The sequence below is a fragment of the Asparagus officinalis genome, chromosome 1, assembly GCF_001876935.1.
Source record: "Asparagus officinalis chromosome 1, Aspof.V1, whole genome shotgun sequence".
Classification (NCBI taxonomy): domain Eukaryota; kingdom Viridiplantae; phylum Streptophyta; class Magnoliopsida; order Asparagales; family Asparagaceae; genus Asparagus; species Asparagus officinalis.
In genome coordinates, this window is record NC_033794.1 from 100,537,395 (window position 1) to 100,552,439 (window position 15,045).

Genomic DNA, 15,045 nt, shown 5'->3' on the forward strand with positions numbered 1-15,045 from the left:
TGGGCCTGCCCGGCAGGGTTGGGTACAGGACAGGTTCCGGCTGTCCAGGCCGGGCACCGGGCCGGGCCCGGGCCTTGGACTCGAATGGACAGCCTTATGCACAGGGACAAGTATATATTCACAATTAAGCCCTGCTTTCTTTCTTTCTCTAATATTCTTAGTCCTTCTCAGAAGAATTAATTCCTCCCGTTTTCGTTCTCTACAGAGACAAGTACATGGATGATTTCTTGCTAGAGAGGGCTCTAGAGGGTTCTGTACCTTGGAGCTGTGCCTGCAGTCGGTATTTGCAGAGGGAGGGAGGGGGAAGGAATCTTGGGCTTGCTTCAGGCCCACTGATGAAGCAAGCCCAACCCCTCCCTCTCTAAACTTGGTATCATCTTCTTCCTTCTTCCTTTTACTCTTCTAATATTGTCATTATTATTATTCTTCCCATTGCGAACTCCTTCCAAAAATGACAAGCATGCACAGCTTATTCGAGTTCCGGCTCAGCCTCCTCCTCCTCCTCTTCGCTTTTTTCAACGGTATGAGCTTTTAGTATGCCATGAAGTTTGTTCGGTTTCTTGCGTTGCTCTTAATAATTAGATATGTCCCTTAGCTTTAATAAGATTATGCTTGGTGATCATAATTAGGATTATGAGATGTCTTATGAGCCCATGTTGACATACGTTGATTATGTTCTGGAAGAAACTATATATATCAAGATAAACTTTTAGGTGGCTTATTGGTTGTAAGTTTTGCATTTTTGCCCCACTTTTGAGGTAACCTTTTATGTCTTCTATCTTTACAGATTGTGATGTTTATTGTTCTACTTCTTTTCTATGTAACGTTTTATACGTAGAACAATAAAGAAAAAAGAACCATCCTGAAACCTGTTCTCTTCAAGGAAATGGGGAAGAAATACTTCCATGTTCATTAGTTTTGTTTCAAGCCCATTTCCATGAAAATTGCCTGGCATTTCTTTTTTATGTCAAATTTGCATAAAATTTCTGTAGCTTACACTCGACCCGTTTTTAACTCCTATGCAGGACTTTTGGGAGTCGAAGCGTTCACTGGAACTTATGGCGTAAACTACGGAAGGATTGCCGACAACATCCCCTCACCTGAAGCCGTCGTGACCCTCCTAAAAGCAGCCAAGATCAAGAACGTCAAGATTTTCGATGCAGACCAAAAAGTCCTCGAAGCATTCAAAGGATCAGGACTTGAGCTCATCGTGATGGTCCCTAACGAACTGTTAAAAGACATGAGCGCCAATGAGGATCAAGCCATGCAATGGATCAAAAGCAATGTGCAGCCATTCCTGCCTGAAACAAAAGTACGAGGAATTGCTGTAGGAAATGAAATCTTAGGAGGAGCCGATCCAGGGTTATCTGAAGCTCTATTCGGAGCGATAAAGAGCGTGTACAATTCTTTAGACAGGCTCGGATTGGCGAACAGTATTGAGGTCTCAACGCCTCATTCTGAGGCTGTTTTCGCTAATTCTTACCCTCCGTCTTCGTGCACGTTCAAAGAGGATGTTTTTGTGTTCATGAAGCCTATTCTTGATTTCTTTTCACAGATAGGCACGCCTTTCTATATCAATGCATATCCTTTCCTAGCTTATAAATCTGATCCTGAGCACATTGATATCAATTACGCGCTTTTTAAGCCGAACCCTGGTATTTATGATGAGAAGACCAATCTACACTATGACAATATGTTTGATGCTCAGATCGACGCTGCTTATGCAGCGTTAGATGCCGCTGGATATGATAAAATGGAAGTTAGGGTTTCGGAGACGGGTTGGGCTTCAAGCGGGGACGAAGGTGAAGCGGGGGCCACAGTTCAGAACGCGAGGACGTATAATTTTAATCTGAGAAAGAGGCTTTTAAAGAAGAAAGGAACACCATTGAGACCGAAGATTCCTGTGAGGGCCTACGTGTTTGCATTGTTTAACGAGGATTTGAAGCCTGGGCCGACGTCGGAGAGGCATTTTGGATTGTTTAAAGCTGATGGCAGTATTGCTTATAATATTGGGTTTACAGGTTTGAAGTCTTCAGGTTCAAGTTCATCTTACTTGTCTCTCAAGGTATGCTGAAATCTTCCTTTTCTTGCTTAGGGACTAAATCTTGCCTATGTAGACACAAAATTTATCAGAAAAGATGTTTTGGAGGACAAGAACTCATTTTCCCTAGAACTTAAAAAGATCTAGTACATGTTTGGATTCTTGCATTCCTAGAGTGTATACACCTACACTTAATTCGCCAATCCTTAACTTTCCCTTGAGAATATGTTTCATATTTTACTTCTACAAGCTAGTAGAAGCAACTGTTCATTCAGAAGATGTTATTATCTGCAATCCGGTAAAACTTATGAAAGCCTTGAATTGTTGTCTCAGGATGGGTTTAACAGTATCTGGAACTTCTTGAAACCTAATATCATAAAAAGTTGCAATCAGAGAAACAACCAAACCCTGAAACCCTTGCGACATACTGGTTTCAGGGTTCGATCTTAGATGTTAATTTTAGCAGAAGACCTCTGAGTTTAACAGTAATTTATCCACTTTCGTCACCGTGATATGTTTTACCTCAAGAAGTTATGTCTGTTTCAATACGTACAGATTAGCCTTTTAGCTGACTCTTATGGCTTTGGGGTTATAATTGCAGGGCATTCAAAGTCGAGGTTGGCATTCATACACTGCAGCTCTTGTTGCTTGTTCATCTGTCCTCCTCCTCGTGTTCATATAACTCGACTAAAGTTGGGAACTCCGGCTGTCTGAATTTCTCGTTCCCCCTCAAATAAAGACAAGTTGGAAGTCAATAGCATCATGTCTCCGTAGATTAAATCTTTAGTGGTGCTTATTGTTGATTCATTGTACTCGGGGTTATTCATGACTGGAACATGCTGATCATTTTAGTTTTCAGCAGTGCATTCCAGTAATTTCAGATACTCACAAACACAAGATTTTACATTTCCTGTTTGAGCTAAATTGTAACTGTACATATGTAAAACAATGTATATACCAGAAATCATATGACCAATTCATTTCAGAAATTAGATTCTAGAAGGGTCCCACTAGCATATATTGACATTATTATGCTTTATCATTTGTAAGTTATATTCTGTCAGAGTATAAAACTATATGATTCTGCCACTACACCAAAACTCCGAATGTATGGTGAGGGTAGAGGGTTATAGTTTTACACTCATAAAATTTATGGGCCAAAACCTGGTCTGACACATGTAAAGTTTTTTTAAATGCGCTTAAAATTCTCGGTTGGTCGAAATTGAACATGAGTCGCTCTGATAACGTGTCAAAGGACATTGCCACTACAACACAACTTCGGAGTTGTGGTGAGGGTTGAAAGTTATAGTTTCATACTCAACATATGATGCACATATCCTTCTTCCATCGAGTACCTCAATATGTGTATATATCTTGATATCATTATTATTATTATTTAGATAAAGAGTAAGGTTAGACTCCTATGTTTCTCTCTGAATTTCAATGGAAGCATCCTCAAAGAGTTGAAAACGAATGATGACCACAACCACATTATCTCATTAAAATATTTGTTTCATCAAGAATAAGTAAGGCAAAAAAATTGAACAGGAAGAATCATTGAATAAGCTACAACACAGGCAAAAAAATTGAACAGGAATAATCATTGAATAAGCTACAACACAGGATATCGCATAGAGATGGTTAATGCTCTAGAATCTTAAAGTACCCGTTTTTGACTACTCTTGCCAAAATTGCAGCCGCTATAACCATCATCTGGTTAGTCTGGCATCAAAGAAACCAGAAATTTTTTCTTCCAAGCACGGTAACGCAAAACTTCATCACTCATCGGATGGTGGTTTTCCCCTCTTCCTTTTACCTTGTTCTGTTATCAACCCTCTCTATAATTTTAACATTCTGTAATATCTTTCTTGCCTTGTAATTGTACTTTTTATTCATCTTTTAGGCCTCATTAGCCCCAATAAAACTCTTGCCTTGAAATTGTACTCAACTGGATCTTTTGCATTGTTCTCATTGGCCATTAAAGGACATCCTCTGCGTGCTAGCTTTCGAAGGCAACCTCACATCGGTAGCTAAGCCAAGCGTTTCGAGCAGTTTCACAACATACCAAGTCATATCCACTTCCCACCACTCTAAGCCGTGGCGGGCTGAGTACTCAAATGCATGATGGTTGTTATGCCACCCCTCTCCAAATGCCAATAAAGCCACCCACCTATTTTGCACAAAGTCAAATTGATCAATACACGTTTATGCACATAAAAATTCCTTCGCCGTCAAGTTTCATCAGAAAAATACCAGTTGTTCCTCGACAAATCATTAGTGTTCCATGACTGGTAGCCCCAAACATGGCATGCCGAGTTGACTAGCCATGTAATGTGGTATACCCACACAATCCTCACACCCTGAATCCGCAAATAACAACTTCATTCATGAATCTAAAATTAATAATATCGAGCAATAAGCAATTGATTTTCTTCTCTATTACTTACCATGCCCCAAACAAGATAAGGGAAGCCTCCTACTGCATAGAGCAAGATAGCCAATGCTATCGGGTGTGCGACGTAAGTACGCTGAAGGAATCTATAGAATGGCTGCTTTGCTATCTAAGCCGTGGCGGGCTGAGTACTCAAATGCATGATGGTTGTTATGCCACCCCTCTCCAAATGCCAATAAAGCCACCCACCTATTTTGCACAAAGTCAAATTGATCAATACACGTTTATGCACATAAAAATTCCTTCGCCGTCAAGTTTCATCAGAAAAATACCAGTTGTTCCTCGACAAATCATTAGTGTTCCATGACTGGTAGCCCCAAACATGGCATGCCGAGTTGACTAGCCATGTAATGTGGTATACCCACACAATCCTCACACCCTGAATCCGCAAATAACAACTTCATTCATGAATCTAAAATTAATAATATCGAGCAATAAGCAATTGATTTTCTTCTCTATTACTTACCATGCCCCAAACAAGATAAGGGAAGCCTCCTACTGCATAGAGCAAGATAGCCAATGCTATCGGGTGTGCGACGTAAGTACGCTGAAGGAATCTATAGAATGGCTGCTTTGCTAAATCTCCAACATTATCGGTTCCCCCACACTATAGAAGACACAATATGAACAATATAAACAATAATCTTTTTTTGGGTTCATCACAGATAGACCCCCTTGTACTATTGGTAAATTTGAACTTAATATCCCTGTAGTTCTATTGTTATAGATAGATTGCATGAAAGAGTCCAATTGTTGCACCCCCTAGAGTGAAAATATATTGCCGCAGATAGACCCCTGAAAAGGGTCAAAAAAAATTCACTCAGGCGGTCAACCTGCAACAATAGAGCTACAAGGTAGTAAGTTCAATTTGGCCAGAGTACGGGAGGTCTATCCCCAATTAACCCTTTTTCATTAAATTATTTGAAAAACAATTGTAAATTGCTTACCCTTTGAACGAGAGAATCAGCGTCAAAGAACCAATTCATGTGACTAAACCAGAAACCGTCGACGGGGCTGTGTGGGTCCCGGTCAGTGTCGCAGTACTGGTGGTGGTATCTATGTGTGCTGACCCAATCCATTGGGGTGCCCTGCAGTGCTTGCGCACCGAAGTAAGCAAACATGTATTCTAGCCATTTTGGCAACTTGAAACTCTTATGGCTTAGATTTCTGTGGTATGATAGTGTGATGCCGAAGAGTCCAGTAATGGCGTAGAGCGATACTGCAGTCCACAGAGCTCGCCAGCTGAATGTCCACGGCGCGAACAGGCAGATCACATGCATTGCCAGGACGAGCCCGGCTGCTGTTAAGTCTTGCAAGCTCCATTTTGTGATTCTCTTGTGCTGCTTCTTGACCTGAACATCTGACCACAGAATTGTCGTTGCAGTCTCAGACAATGAGCAGCAGCGAACTTCTGCTCTTCTGGCTACGGCATTGAGAGAAGGGTAATCTTTTTGATGTTGGGCGCCAAAAATTAAATGCAATGAAATCGGAATTAGACGATGGTGAGGATGGAGGAGTTGCTTTGGAGGTGCAGGGTTTAGGTTGAAATTGAGTGTTGCAATGAGAGCCATGCTCGATTCTTGATTTTTTGTAGTTATCTTGTGTACTTGTTATATATATGAAGGTATATAGATAAGGGGTATCCGTAGTGATGCTCTTCTGACCACTCTATCAATGTCGTGGGGCCACTGAGAGAATATCAGAGATGAATCACACTTTGTTGTGAGAATCAGAGGGCTAAAAGTTAGCAGCTTCTTAGTCCAAAAATCTTCAATTGCTTTGGCCAAACCTGGATAAGGCGAATCCAAGTTGATACTCTCCTGACCATAAAATTTTTCTATAATTTTTTTTCTCCTTTTTTGTCTTTTTATCTAGGAAGAAAAAAGAAAATAGGATGTAGGAGTGAAAAGATCTTTGGCTTGCTCATTGTCTACTTCTGTTCTCTGCCAGATATTTTCATTGTGTGTGTGTGTGTAAAGTCTTGATAAAAACTTGGAGAGACTGGGAGATTTTCCAATTTTGAGGAGAATTCAGGTGTAATCCTTGCTCATGGCTTCAACTTCCGCCTTCCTTGTATCGCCCCCACTGAGCTCTCGGCCCAATGATCTAGTCGTTTGCTGTGTGTCCCCAGCTTGTGGAATCATCCAATCCGGTAAAAACCTGCAATATTCAATATATATATATATACACACACACACTTTGGAATAAACGGAAAAAATGATTTATCATACAAAAGAAGAAAATATAAATTCTAAGCATTCAATTCTTCGATTGCCATACTTAAGACACTCCATGCATCACAGACTTATTGCTCTAGCTCTAAAAAACCGAAATATTTGTTTTCCTCTTTCCGATTTAATACAGAAGATAATATACATCACTCTGGTTCGCAAGCAGCAAAATGATTCTGGAGTTTTGTCTACCTAGAAATCATAAGCTTGAGCCATCTCTGTTTTCTAGTTCTTGTCAAGCTGGGGAAATTTTGATTTGTATGTCCTATTTCTTATAAATGGATTAACAGGTTTCTTTACTTTGGCAGGTATTAATATCAGCAGGTCTTACTTGCGATATCGTCCAAAGCGAAGGTACTTCAGGACAGTTTCTCAAGCTAGTACAGTGGCGGTGCCTCCTGTGGAGGAAACTAGAGAGTAAGCGTTGTTATAACAAAGTAAAATCTTTTCAATTTGTTTATTCTTATTCTTGTTCAGTTATGCGACTTATTTAGATCAAAACTTCCTTGGTGCAATACAATCATTCGTCGGTTTTTAGATATCAGTAGGAGCCACTACTCTTAACTCAAACTAGAGATTTGAGAAAAGAAACATGATGAATGACTATCTAATTCTTTTGGTACTTCTTGAATTTGAGAATTACTATCGACGCATCTAGTGAAGTTATCTCAGGAACAATAGTTTAGACGTAACCTCGTCAAACAAATAATTGTCATACACTGGCTGCAAATTCATAGAACATTAAGAAGTGCTTTCATTTCTAGAGAAAATGTCCTTTTAAGCACTGGATGGATACTCAAATTAGTACCTAAACACTACATAGTGTAAAGATAAAGATGGTCATTCTTATTTTATCAAAGTTAGCATATACCAGAAGTCAGATACCACTAAGAGGGTAGTTGATTCTTTTTTTCCCCATCTTGTGATAAATGCTTTGAGCAGACTTCCCAGCTTCGATTCCTATGCATTTCAATAATAAGGTCATACCCCAGAATTTGCGAGGGTCACAAACAATTATGAAATACACGTAGTCCACGAACTCCAAGTAAAATTAAGCCTTGTACATAAGCTAAAACCTGTTATGTTCCACAAAACATGATCTTCTACCAATGCCTTACACCAAATTGCAATGTTGTTTCTAGTCGAAAGATGGCAGCAAACTGTATGCTGGATCAATGGCATTGTTCATGACGCGGACACAAAGGTCTTTTTATGATGGATCAATGAACTCATGGTTCGTAGATAATACCAGTACCCTGTCCCTCTTTATTATCTACAAAGACAAGGTATTAGAATTCTGCATAGGACGCCAAGACCCCTTATTCTTTGTGTTGGATATTTTTAAAGAAAAGGCAATTTTGCCTTAATGAATTCTAATAAATTTTTGTAATTAAAATATGCAATTAAAATATGTTTTAATGTGTTTTAATTTGTAATTAAAATGGGCATAATGACTATACATTATGACGAACGTTACGAAATTTATTGAGGGATTTTGTAACGGCTCTTTTCAACCCCTATATAAACAACATATGTTGAGCTCAAGAAAGATGAAGAAAAATGTGGAAATCTTATCTTGTTTTCTTTTCTCCTCTACATATCATTTTCATCTATACTTTAGTTTTACTTTATGGGCAACTTCTTCATCTGAGCTGAAGCTCTGCACTCTCGCCCGAGTGCAGAGGCCGGGCCGTTTCCGGGGGTTTTTACCGCTAGGGGAGAAGGGATCATCTGCGCCAGGGCGATAGGCGGGTCCTCAATCTTCTAGGGCAGTGTTTACACGACTGCTCCCGTCAGGCCTGTTTCTCTAATTTATATTATCTATCTTTGATGTATTATTTATTTAATTTCCGGGTTTAAATTCATGCTATAATCTTTATTTATTTGATAAATTTCCAACAATCTAGAAGATTGAGAAGTTTATAGCTTTGATTTAAATCTGAAATTATTTTAAAGTTACTGTTCATTCGTGATGGTTACTGTTCATCCGAATTAAAAAAAAAACAAAAAGAAATTTCCTACTAAATTGCTTATCTATTAATTAACTTTTTGTTAAAAAAAATAAATAAATAGTTTTTGTTACTGTTTTTAAAAAAAAAACAGAGGAAATTTTATAGTTGTTGTTAACACAAAGAAAATATAATTGCTTTAATTATATATTTGTTTATCTATTAGTATTATTGATTTGATGTTATAAAATTGGAAAAAAAATGTAACTGTTACTGTTCATTCCAAAAAATAAAAACTTTTAATGTTCATTTATTAAAAACGGTACTGTTCATTTTATTAAAAAATGTTACTGTTCATTTAAACAATTTTGGTTCATAATGCTGAAAAAACTTCTAAAGTTAGAGCAAGTATCAGATTGCAAGTTACGAATATCAAAGAACCTTTATTGGTTTCTAAAAGCCTAGTTTATATTTGTTAGAATCATCTAAAACCTACTCTTATCCCCTTGTGCTAGTTAATATGCACGCATTTGAAACATGCTATAAATTTGTAGCAATGCACATTTTTATTCTTGAAAATTTCATAGCATGGTTTTGACAAAAATAAAGAAAACAAAATAGATGCTTTGAAATATCTGGATTTGTTCATGGTTTAATACTTTTATTTCTTTAAGCTATCAATAATATGATGCCTTCTATTAATAATTTCATACATTAGTGTATTTATGCATCTAATAAGCTTAGTACAGAAGGTGGTAAAAGTGAATGCAAATTTGTTCAGCAACTTCTGTGGCAGTTGTCTGCAGCAGATGAGTTTTTACTCTCAAGACATGAAAATCATGAGGTTCGAACATCAATAGGTAAACCCCTCCTTGGTTTTATCCAACATATGTTTGCAGTATAATTGCTAGGCAATTTAAATGATTGCAGGAAATAATTTAAAGTTTCTATATACTGTTAAGGAACAAAAACTCATTGAGTGAACCGATTCAAGTTTTCTTGGATTAGTTGGTGTCTAAGGCAAGGTTTAAGGGTTACGTAATGCGCTCTGCAAGGAACAAGGTACTTAATTGATCTTTGATTAACCTCTATTACTATCCTTACCTGGCTAACTACCCGGGTAAAACTTTAATCTTTTCACTTTAGGAGTTTTTGGTTTGGAATAAGAGGACCGGAATTATGTGAAAATTCATATGCATTTATTTAATTACGCTTCTTGCATCATATATTGCCTAATGATAAATGATCAATATATGAGCGAACCAAATCAAAGAGGTGCATTTTTAAAATTCTATTTTATATGGTGGATTATATTTCAAATCTTCAAATGTAAAGTTCATCACTTTTATTGCACTTTGATGAATATTGTAATAAATGTTCATATGTCTTTTTAGATAACTTGCATTTGTTACATGATTAATTATAAGGTTTTATGCAAGAATGCACTTGTAAAATTTAAAGCACGTATGTACAAATATTATTATTATTATTATTTGTATAAGAGGTGGTACTAGAAAATGGCAACATAAATTTGGAAGGTCTCCTTTGTAGACAACCAATTTAAATTTGGAAGGTCTCATTTGTAGGCAACCGATTTAAATTTGGACGGTCTCCTTTGTAGGCAACCAATTTGTAACCTCTTATAATAGAAGAATTTTAAAAATTTTATGCATTTGAATTATGAAGTATGAAATACATTTTAAGATACGAAAATATTTTTTTAAGATACGAAATCCTATTATGCTCTGCATGTATCTATTATTAATTTCATTCATGTATGTGCATATGCATAACTGCAGAATTTTTAGTTCCGCATTAGTTTGAAATGTTCAGATATTAAGGTCAATCTCTTCAGACATAGACTATGATCTTTTATGATCATAGATCATGACCTAATGTCAATTTCAAACAATATGATGGACTGATTACAAAATAAGAACTTAATAAATAAATACAACGCCTGCTAGGCAAAGTTATGATTCTAGACTTTGTAAAGTCTGTGAAAAGAATCTTGATGACCCTTTGACTAAGGGATTATCCAGGAGTGTGATCCTGGATTCATCGAGGGAGATGGGGTTAAGCCCATAGATGAGGTCACTGACAGCGGCAACCCAACCCTTATTTGGAGATGTAGTCCCAATGTCGGTTCAATGTGGTAGAAACAAGCTGGACAAGTGACTCTCGTGTGGAGCATCGACCTAGATATATTTATATATCATTATGTAGCATTTGCTACTACCCCTTCTCTATGATGACGATGCTCTTATGATACAGCTGGCTAGGCTGAGTTTTACTCTTAATAAGTCCAACGCGTGTATTGTGGGGGGTATTAAATAAACAGCTGTAGTACCCTTTGAGGACTTACCTACGTGAGAGGAACCGTGATGGCCGCGGTTAGGGGGGGCTGGGCTAACCCCTAGAAACTCTCATGAGTCGGTTTTTTGTGAGCATGGCCTTTAACGCTCAACCCGCTTTGCTCAATAGATGAAGCGTATTGTGTGTGTTTTTATCAATACCTGATTCAAGGGGCCTAATTCAAGGCTTAGTCCATTATGTCCCTCAGGTGGCGATGAACTCACTAAGGAAAGGTTCAAAGTCGAAAGCTATCTTTCCCGAATTCACGATACGATAGGTTGCCCAACCTATTTTTATGATTTATTAATTTATTTATTGATTTTTAAGTTTTCAGTCAATATTGCCTTTTGGGGGGGACTGTTGGATATTTTTAAAGAAAAGGCAATTTTGCCTTAATGAATTCTAATAAATTTTTGTAATTAAAATATGCAATTAAAATATGTTTTAATGTGTTTTAATTTGTAATTAAAATGGGCATAATGACTATACATTATGACGAACGTTACGAAATTTATTGAGGGATTTTGTAACGGCTCTTTTCAACCCCTATATAAACAATATATGTTGAGCTCAAGAAAGATGAAGAAAAATGTGGAAATCTTATCTTGTTTTCTTTTCTCCTCTACATATCATTTTCATCTATACTTTAGTTTTACTTTATGGGCAACTTCTTCATCTGAGCTGAAGCTCTGCACTCTCGCCCGAGTGCAGAGGCCGGGCCGTTTCCGGGGGTTTTTACCGCTAGGGGAGAAGGGATCATCTGCGCCAGGGCGATAGGCGGGTCCTCAATCTTCTAGGGCAGTGTTTACACGACTGCTCCCGTCAGGCCTGTTTCTCTAATTTATATTATCTATCTTTGATGTATTATTTATTTAATTTCCGGGTTTAAATTCATGCTATAATCTTTATTTATTTGATAAATTTCCAACACTTTGCTCATGATCTTTCTCCAAAGAAGCCAGACTAACACCCACATGAATAAGTATGTAAGATTTGGTGGTTATTTTACAGCTCTATATAGTTTCTTTAGAAAAGACAAACTTTTTCTTTGTTTACTTTTTCTTTGTTTTTGGTTCTGACATATCAAATTGCTAAATTATACTAGATGTTCTTTACCTACTTGGGCTGAATTCGAACTAGGAAGATCTCCTGTGTACTGGAAAACTATGAACGGTCTCCCTCCAACTTCTGTATGTCACTGATCAACACTTATTGAAGCGATTTCACACTTATCACTATACCTCATATGGTTCCTTTTGGTTTAACTTTACTGTTATCGTGACAGGGAGAAGATCTAACTCTCTTTTACAATCCTGCTGCAACGAAATTAACCCCAAATGATGAGTACGGAGTTGCATTCAACGGTAATCCATCTGAACAATTCTAATCTTCACACATAATATTACTTTTTTCAACTTTTACACTTTATTCCACATTTTTTTGTATATAGGAGGGTTTAATCAACCTATTATGTGTGGTGGTGAACCGAGGGTTATGAGGAAGAAAGATCGAGGAGAAGCTGATCTTCCAATTTATTCGATTAAAATACGAGCTCCTAAACATGGTTTCTATTATTTTGTGCATGTTTCATGAATTTTCTTTTTAGAGACTGATAATACTTTGGCCTGATTAATTTTGTTGGTCTCAAATTTTTGTAGCTGTCAACCTAATATTTTCGTTCACAAATGGAGTTGTCTGGGATGGTCCGTATAAACTGCAATTTCAAATTCCGAAGGCATGGAGGAACAAACCAACTAGCTTCTTCAATGAGGTGAATCATAACTCTGCTCTTATCTTTAGCAACTCATAATATTTAGTATGAGAGAATTTTTGTCATTAGAAGAGAAAATAAAGTCACATAATTTAGCCGTCAATGTGCAATTTTTTTTTTATTTTAACTGAACTACACTTATTTTATTCTCTTCGTTATGATTATAACAAATGTGGGCAATCCTAATTTGGAAAAAGGAAAACTTTAGCTGTCTCATTCAGAAAAATTAACATCTTACTGTACCTTCAGATGCAACAGAAGCTGGGTTTCTGAGTGATTGCTCGATCCACCTGATAGTTTCTCTACATATTAAAAAATGGATGGCATTGTTCTTTGTTGTAAGCAAAGTTCAGTGATGGATCTTACTTTTTCCAGAATTTAGTAACAGGATTTTCCTTCTGTGTGTTAGTACTGCTGTGATTCATACTCATGCCTCCTTAAGGTTTTCAAATAAGATTACTAACATTTCTTATAAAATAATTTTAACTTCACAATATTAGAACGTTTACTGATCTTTGCATAATACGACAGCTGATCAGATTTCTTTTTTCTCTTTTCTAATTTTATGTTTGTGCTCATGCATGTGTGTGAGCTTACTGGGTATAATTCTCGCCTTGATCAGTATCATTATGTGATATTTTCTCAGCTATGACTCTATGCTATTGGACTTATATATGTTGATTTTTCCTTTATAATTCAATAAATTTCACTATACAGAAGAGAATTTACATGTAAGTGTTGAACTCACCGTGTAGGGTTTGGCAGACGAATTGAGCAAAGAAGGTGCTTGCGCTGAAGCAATCTTTCCAGACTCTTATGTGGTCATTGAAAGCTGTGAAATTGAAAATTTGTATTATGAAGGGGTCAGTAGTTCTTGTCTTCATTTTCCACATTCTTTTTGTGAAAGGACTTGAATAAAACAAGAGAAGATTGCAGCTGATAGCAATGCATACTGACCTTTTGCTGATTATGCTGATACAGGGTGATCGCTGCAAGTTGGACCTTGTGCCCGGATGCATGGATCCAGATTCACCAAATTATGATCCCTTCGCCAATGTTGATGATGGCTCTTGCCCATTGGAATCAGACTCGGAGGAGGAATAAAAAGAGAGATACTGTGCAGGTTTTCCAGCTAAAAGTTGGTAGTGAAATTCAAAAGTTCCATACTAAACAAGATATTACTTGTGCAGATGCGCTACCACAGATAATTTGAGTAGGATTGGAGGATTCTCCCTTTGTGTTGTATATAGATATATTACCAGGTGACGTGCAAATTATGCTTTGCTTCTTCGATGAGTTCCCTTGATAAGATACGAGACTGTGATCGCATTTCTAAACAGATAAAAGAAATAATATTGAAGATTTTGTGTCATGCAATACCTGAATTTTCTGAGAAATGGAAAGAAACTGAAATAGCTGGGACATGGAAACTAAGTTAGCTATTGAACTAATAATTACTTTTCTCATTTAAATTGATAACTTCAGTGTACAGAATGGCCTCTATCGAGTTCTTGAAATCATACAATTTTCTCTAGTAATCTCTGTTTCTTCCAGCTTTTTCTCTTTATTTGTCTGCAATGATTTTCAAAGCTGATTCGTGTTATCTGAACCTACTTGTCATTTGTATACACTTCAAGCTGATGACTCTTCGCTTTCTGGAACTCTGAAACGTTCGACAAGTATGTAATTAATACTAAGATCTATGATCATCATTTTTATGTGCATTCAGTTGAATCAAATAGTGTTTGTAAATTCTGAAAGTTATGAAGTCTCAGGGTTATTGAATTGAACATTATGAACACAACACTTCTATTGATCAAACTGAACAAGTTGTTGCAATGTATGTTGGATAATAGTAGATCAGTGCTCTCGCTGATAAAAAATTACAGAGAATGAGCTATGATCAATTTGACATTATTATTAACTAAGCATATATAAATCCACGCACATTTCACTTCTTTGCCCAACAATTTCTAAACCCTAAAACATAGAACAATTTATCTCTAGAATAAATAACTGCCTATCTTCATTCTAACCTCTAAAACTCCGCTCTTTATTTCCATCTTCCAAATTCACACCATCCACCTTCTCTTCTTTACGTTGCTGAATCATATCATAGGTAGCATGAACTCCAACAAACACATAATACACCAGCATAAACACGGTGCATATTGCAAACCTTACATAAGCTTGATACCCAAGCGACCCCATAAGGAACAAGTTCGTTGCGATTGACAGCGACGGCA

General features: G+C 37.0%; 4 protein-coding genes across 6 annotated transcripts in view; 2 read left to right on the forward strand and 2 right to left on the reverse strand.

The window, feature by feature from the left end:
* Nucleotides 364-3,026, forward strand: LOC109843507 (glucan endo-1,3-beta-glucosidase 14-like). The gene is made up of 3 exons (XM_020412446.1): nt 364-521; nt 1,026-2,065; nt 2,643-3,026. The coding sequence occupies exons 1-3, from the start codon at nt 452-454 to the stop codon at nt 2,721-2,723; spliced, it is 1,191 nt and encodes a 396-aa protein (XP_020268035.1). The 5' UTR covers nt 364-451; the 3' UTR covers nt 2,724-3,026.
* LOC109828798 (palmitoyl-monogalactosyldiacylglycerol delta-7 desaturase, chloroplastic) lies at nt 3,569-6,156 on the reverse strand. Of its 3 annotated transcripts, none has more exons than XM_020395741.1 (5): nt 5,441-6,156; nt 5,051-5,100; nt 4,489-4,579; nt 4,295-4,401; nt 3,569-4,211 (listed from the first exon to the last, which is right to left on the reverse strand). In XM_020395741.1, exons 1-5 carry the CDS (start codon nt 6,062-6,064, stop codon nt 4,010-4,012), a joined length of 1,074 nt encoding a protein of 357 aa, XP_020251330.1. In that variant the 5' UTR covers nt 6,065-6,156; the 3' UTR covers nt 3,569-4,009. The 3 variants fall into 3 exon arrangements, with proteins under 3 accessions (XP_020251330.1, XP_020251329.1, XP_020251331.1); XM_020395740.1 differs by lacking the exons at nt 4,295-4,401; nt 4,489-4,579 and adding exons at nt 4,603-4,682; nt 4,766-4,872 and having other exon boundaries at nt 3,569-4,131; nt 4,960-5,100; XM_020395742.1 differs by lacking the exons at nt 4,295-4,401; nt 4,489-4,579 and adding an exon at nt 4,766-4,872 and having other exon boundaries at nt 4,960-5,100.
* Nucleotides 6,401-14,176, forward strand: LOC109828799. Its single transcript, XM_020395743.1, has 8 exons — nt 6,401-6,645; nt 7,033-7,141; nt 12,134-12,218; nt 12,314-12,392; nt 12,479-12,592; nt 12,687-12,799; nt 13,555-13,662; nt 13,781-14,176. The coding sequence occupies exons 1-8, from the start codon at nt 6,543-6,545 to the stop codon at nt 13,901-13,903; spliced, it is 834 nt and encodes a 277-aa protein (XP_020251332.1). The 5' UTR covers nt 6,401-6,542; the 3' UTR covers nt 13,904-14,176.
* LOC109838198 (cationic amino acid transporter 5-like) overlaps nt 14,700-15,045 on the reverse strand; it is a 1,733-nt gene continuing 1,387 nt past the window's right edge. The window contains 1 exon segment of the mRNA XM_020406658.1: nt 14,700-15,044. Within this exon segment, the coding sequence (XP_020262247.1) occupies nt 14,831-15,044 (214 nt within the window). The 3' untranslated portion in view covers nt 14,700-14,830.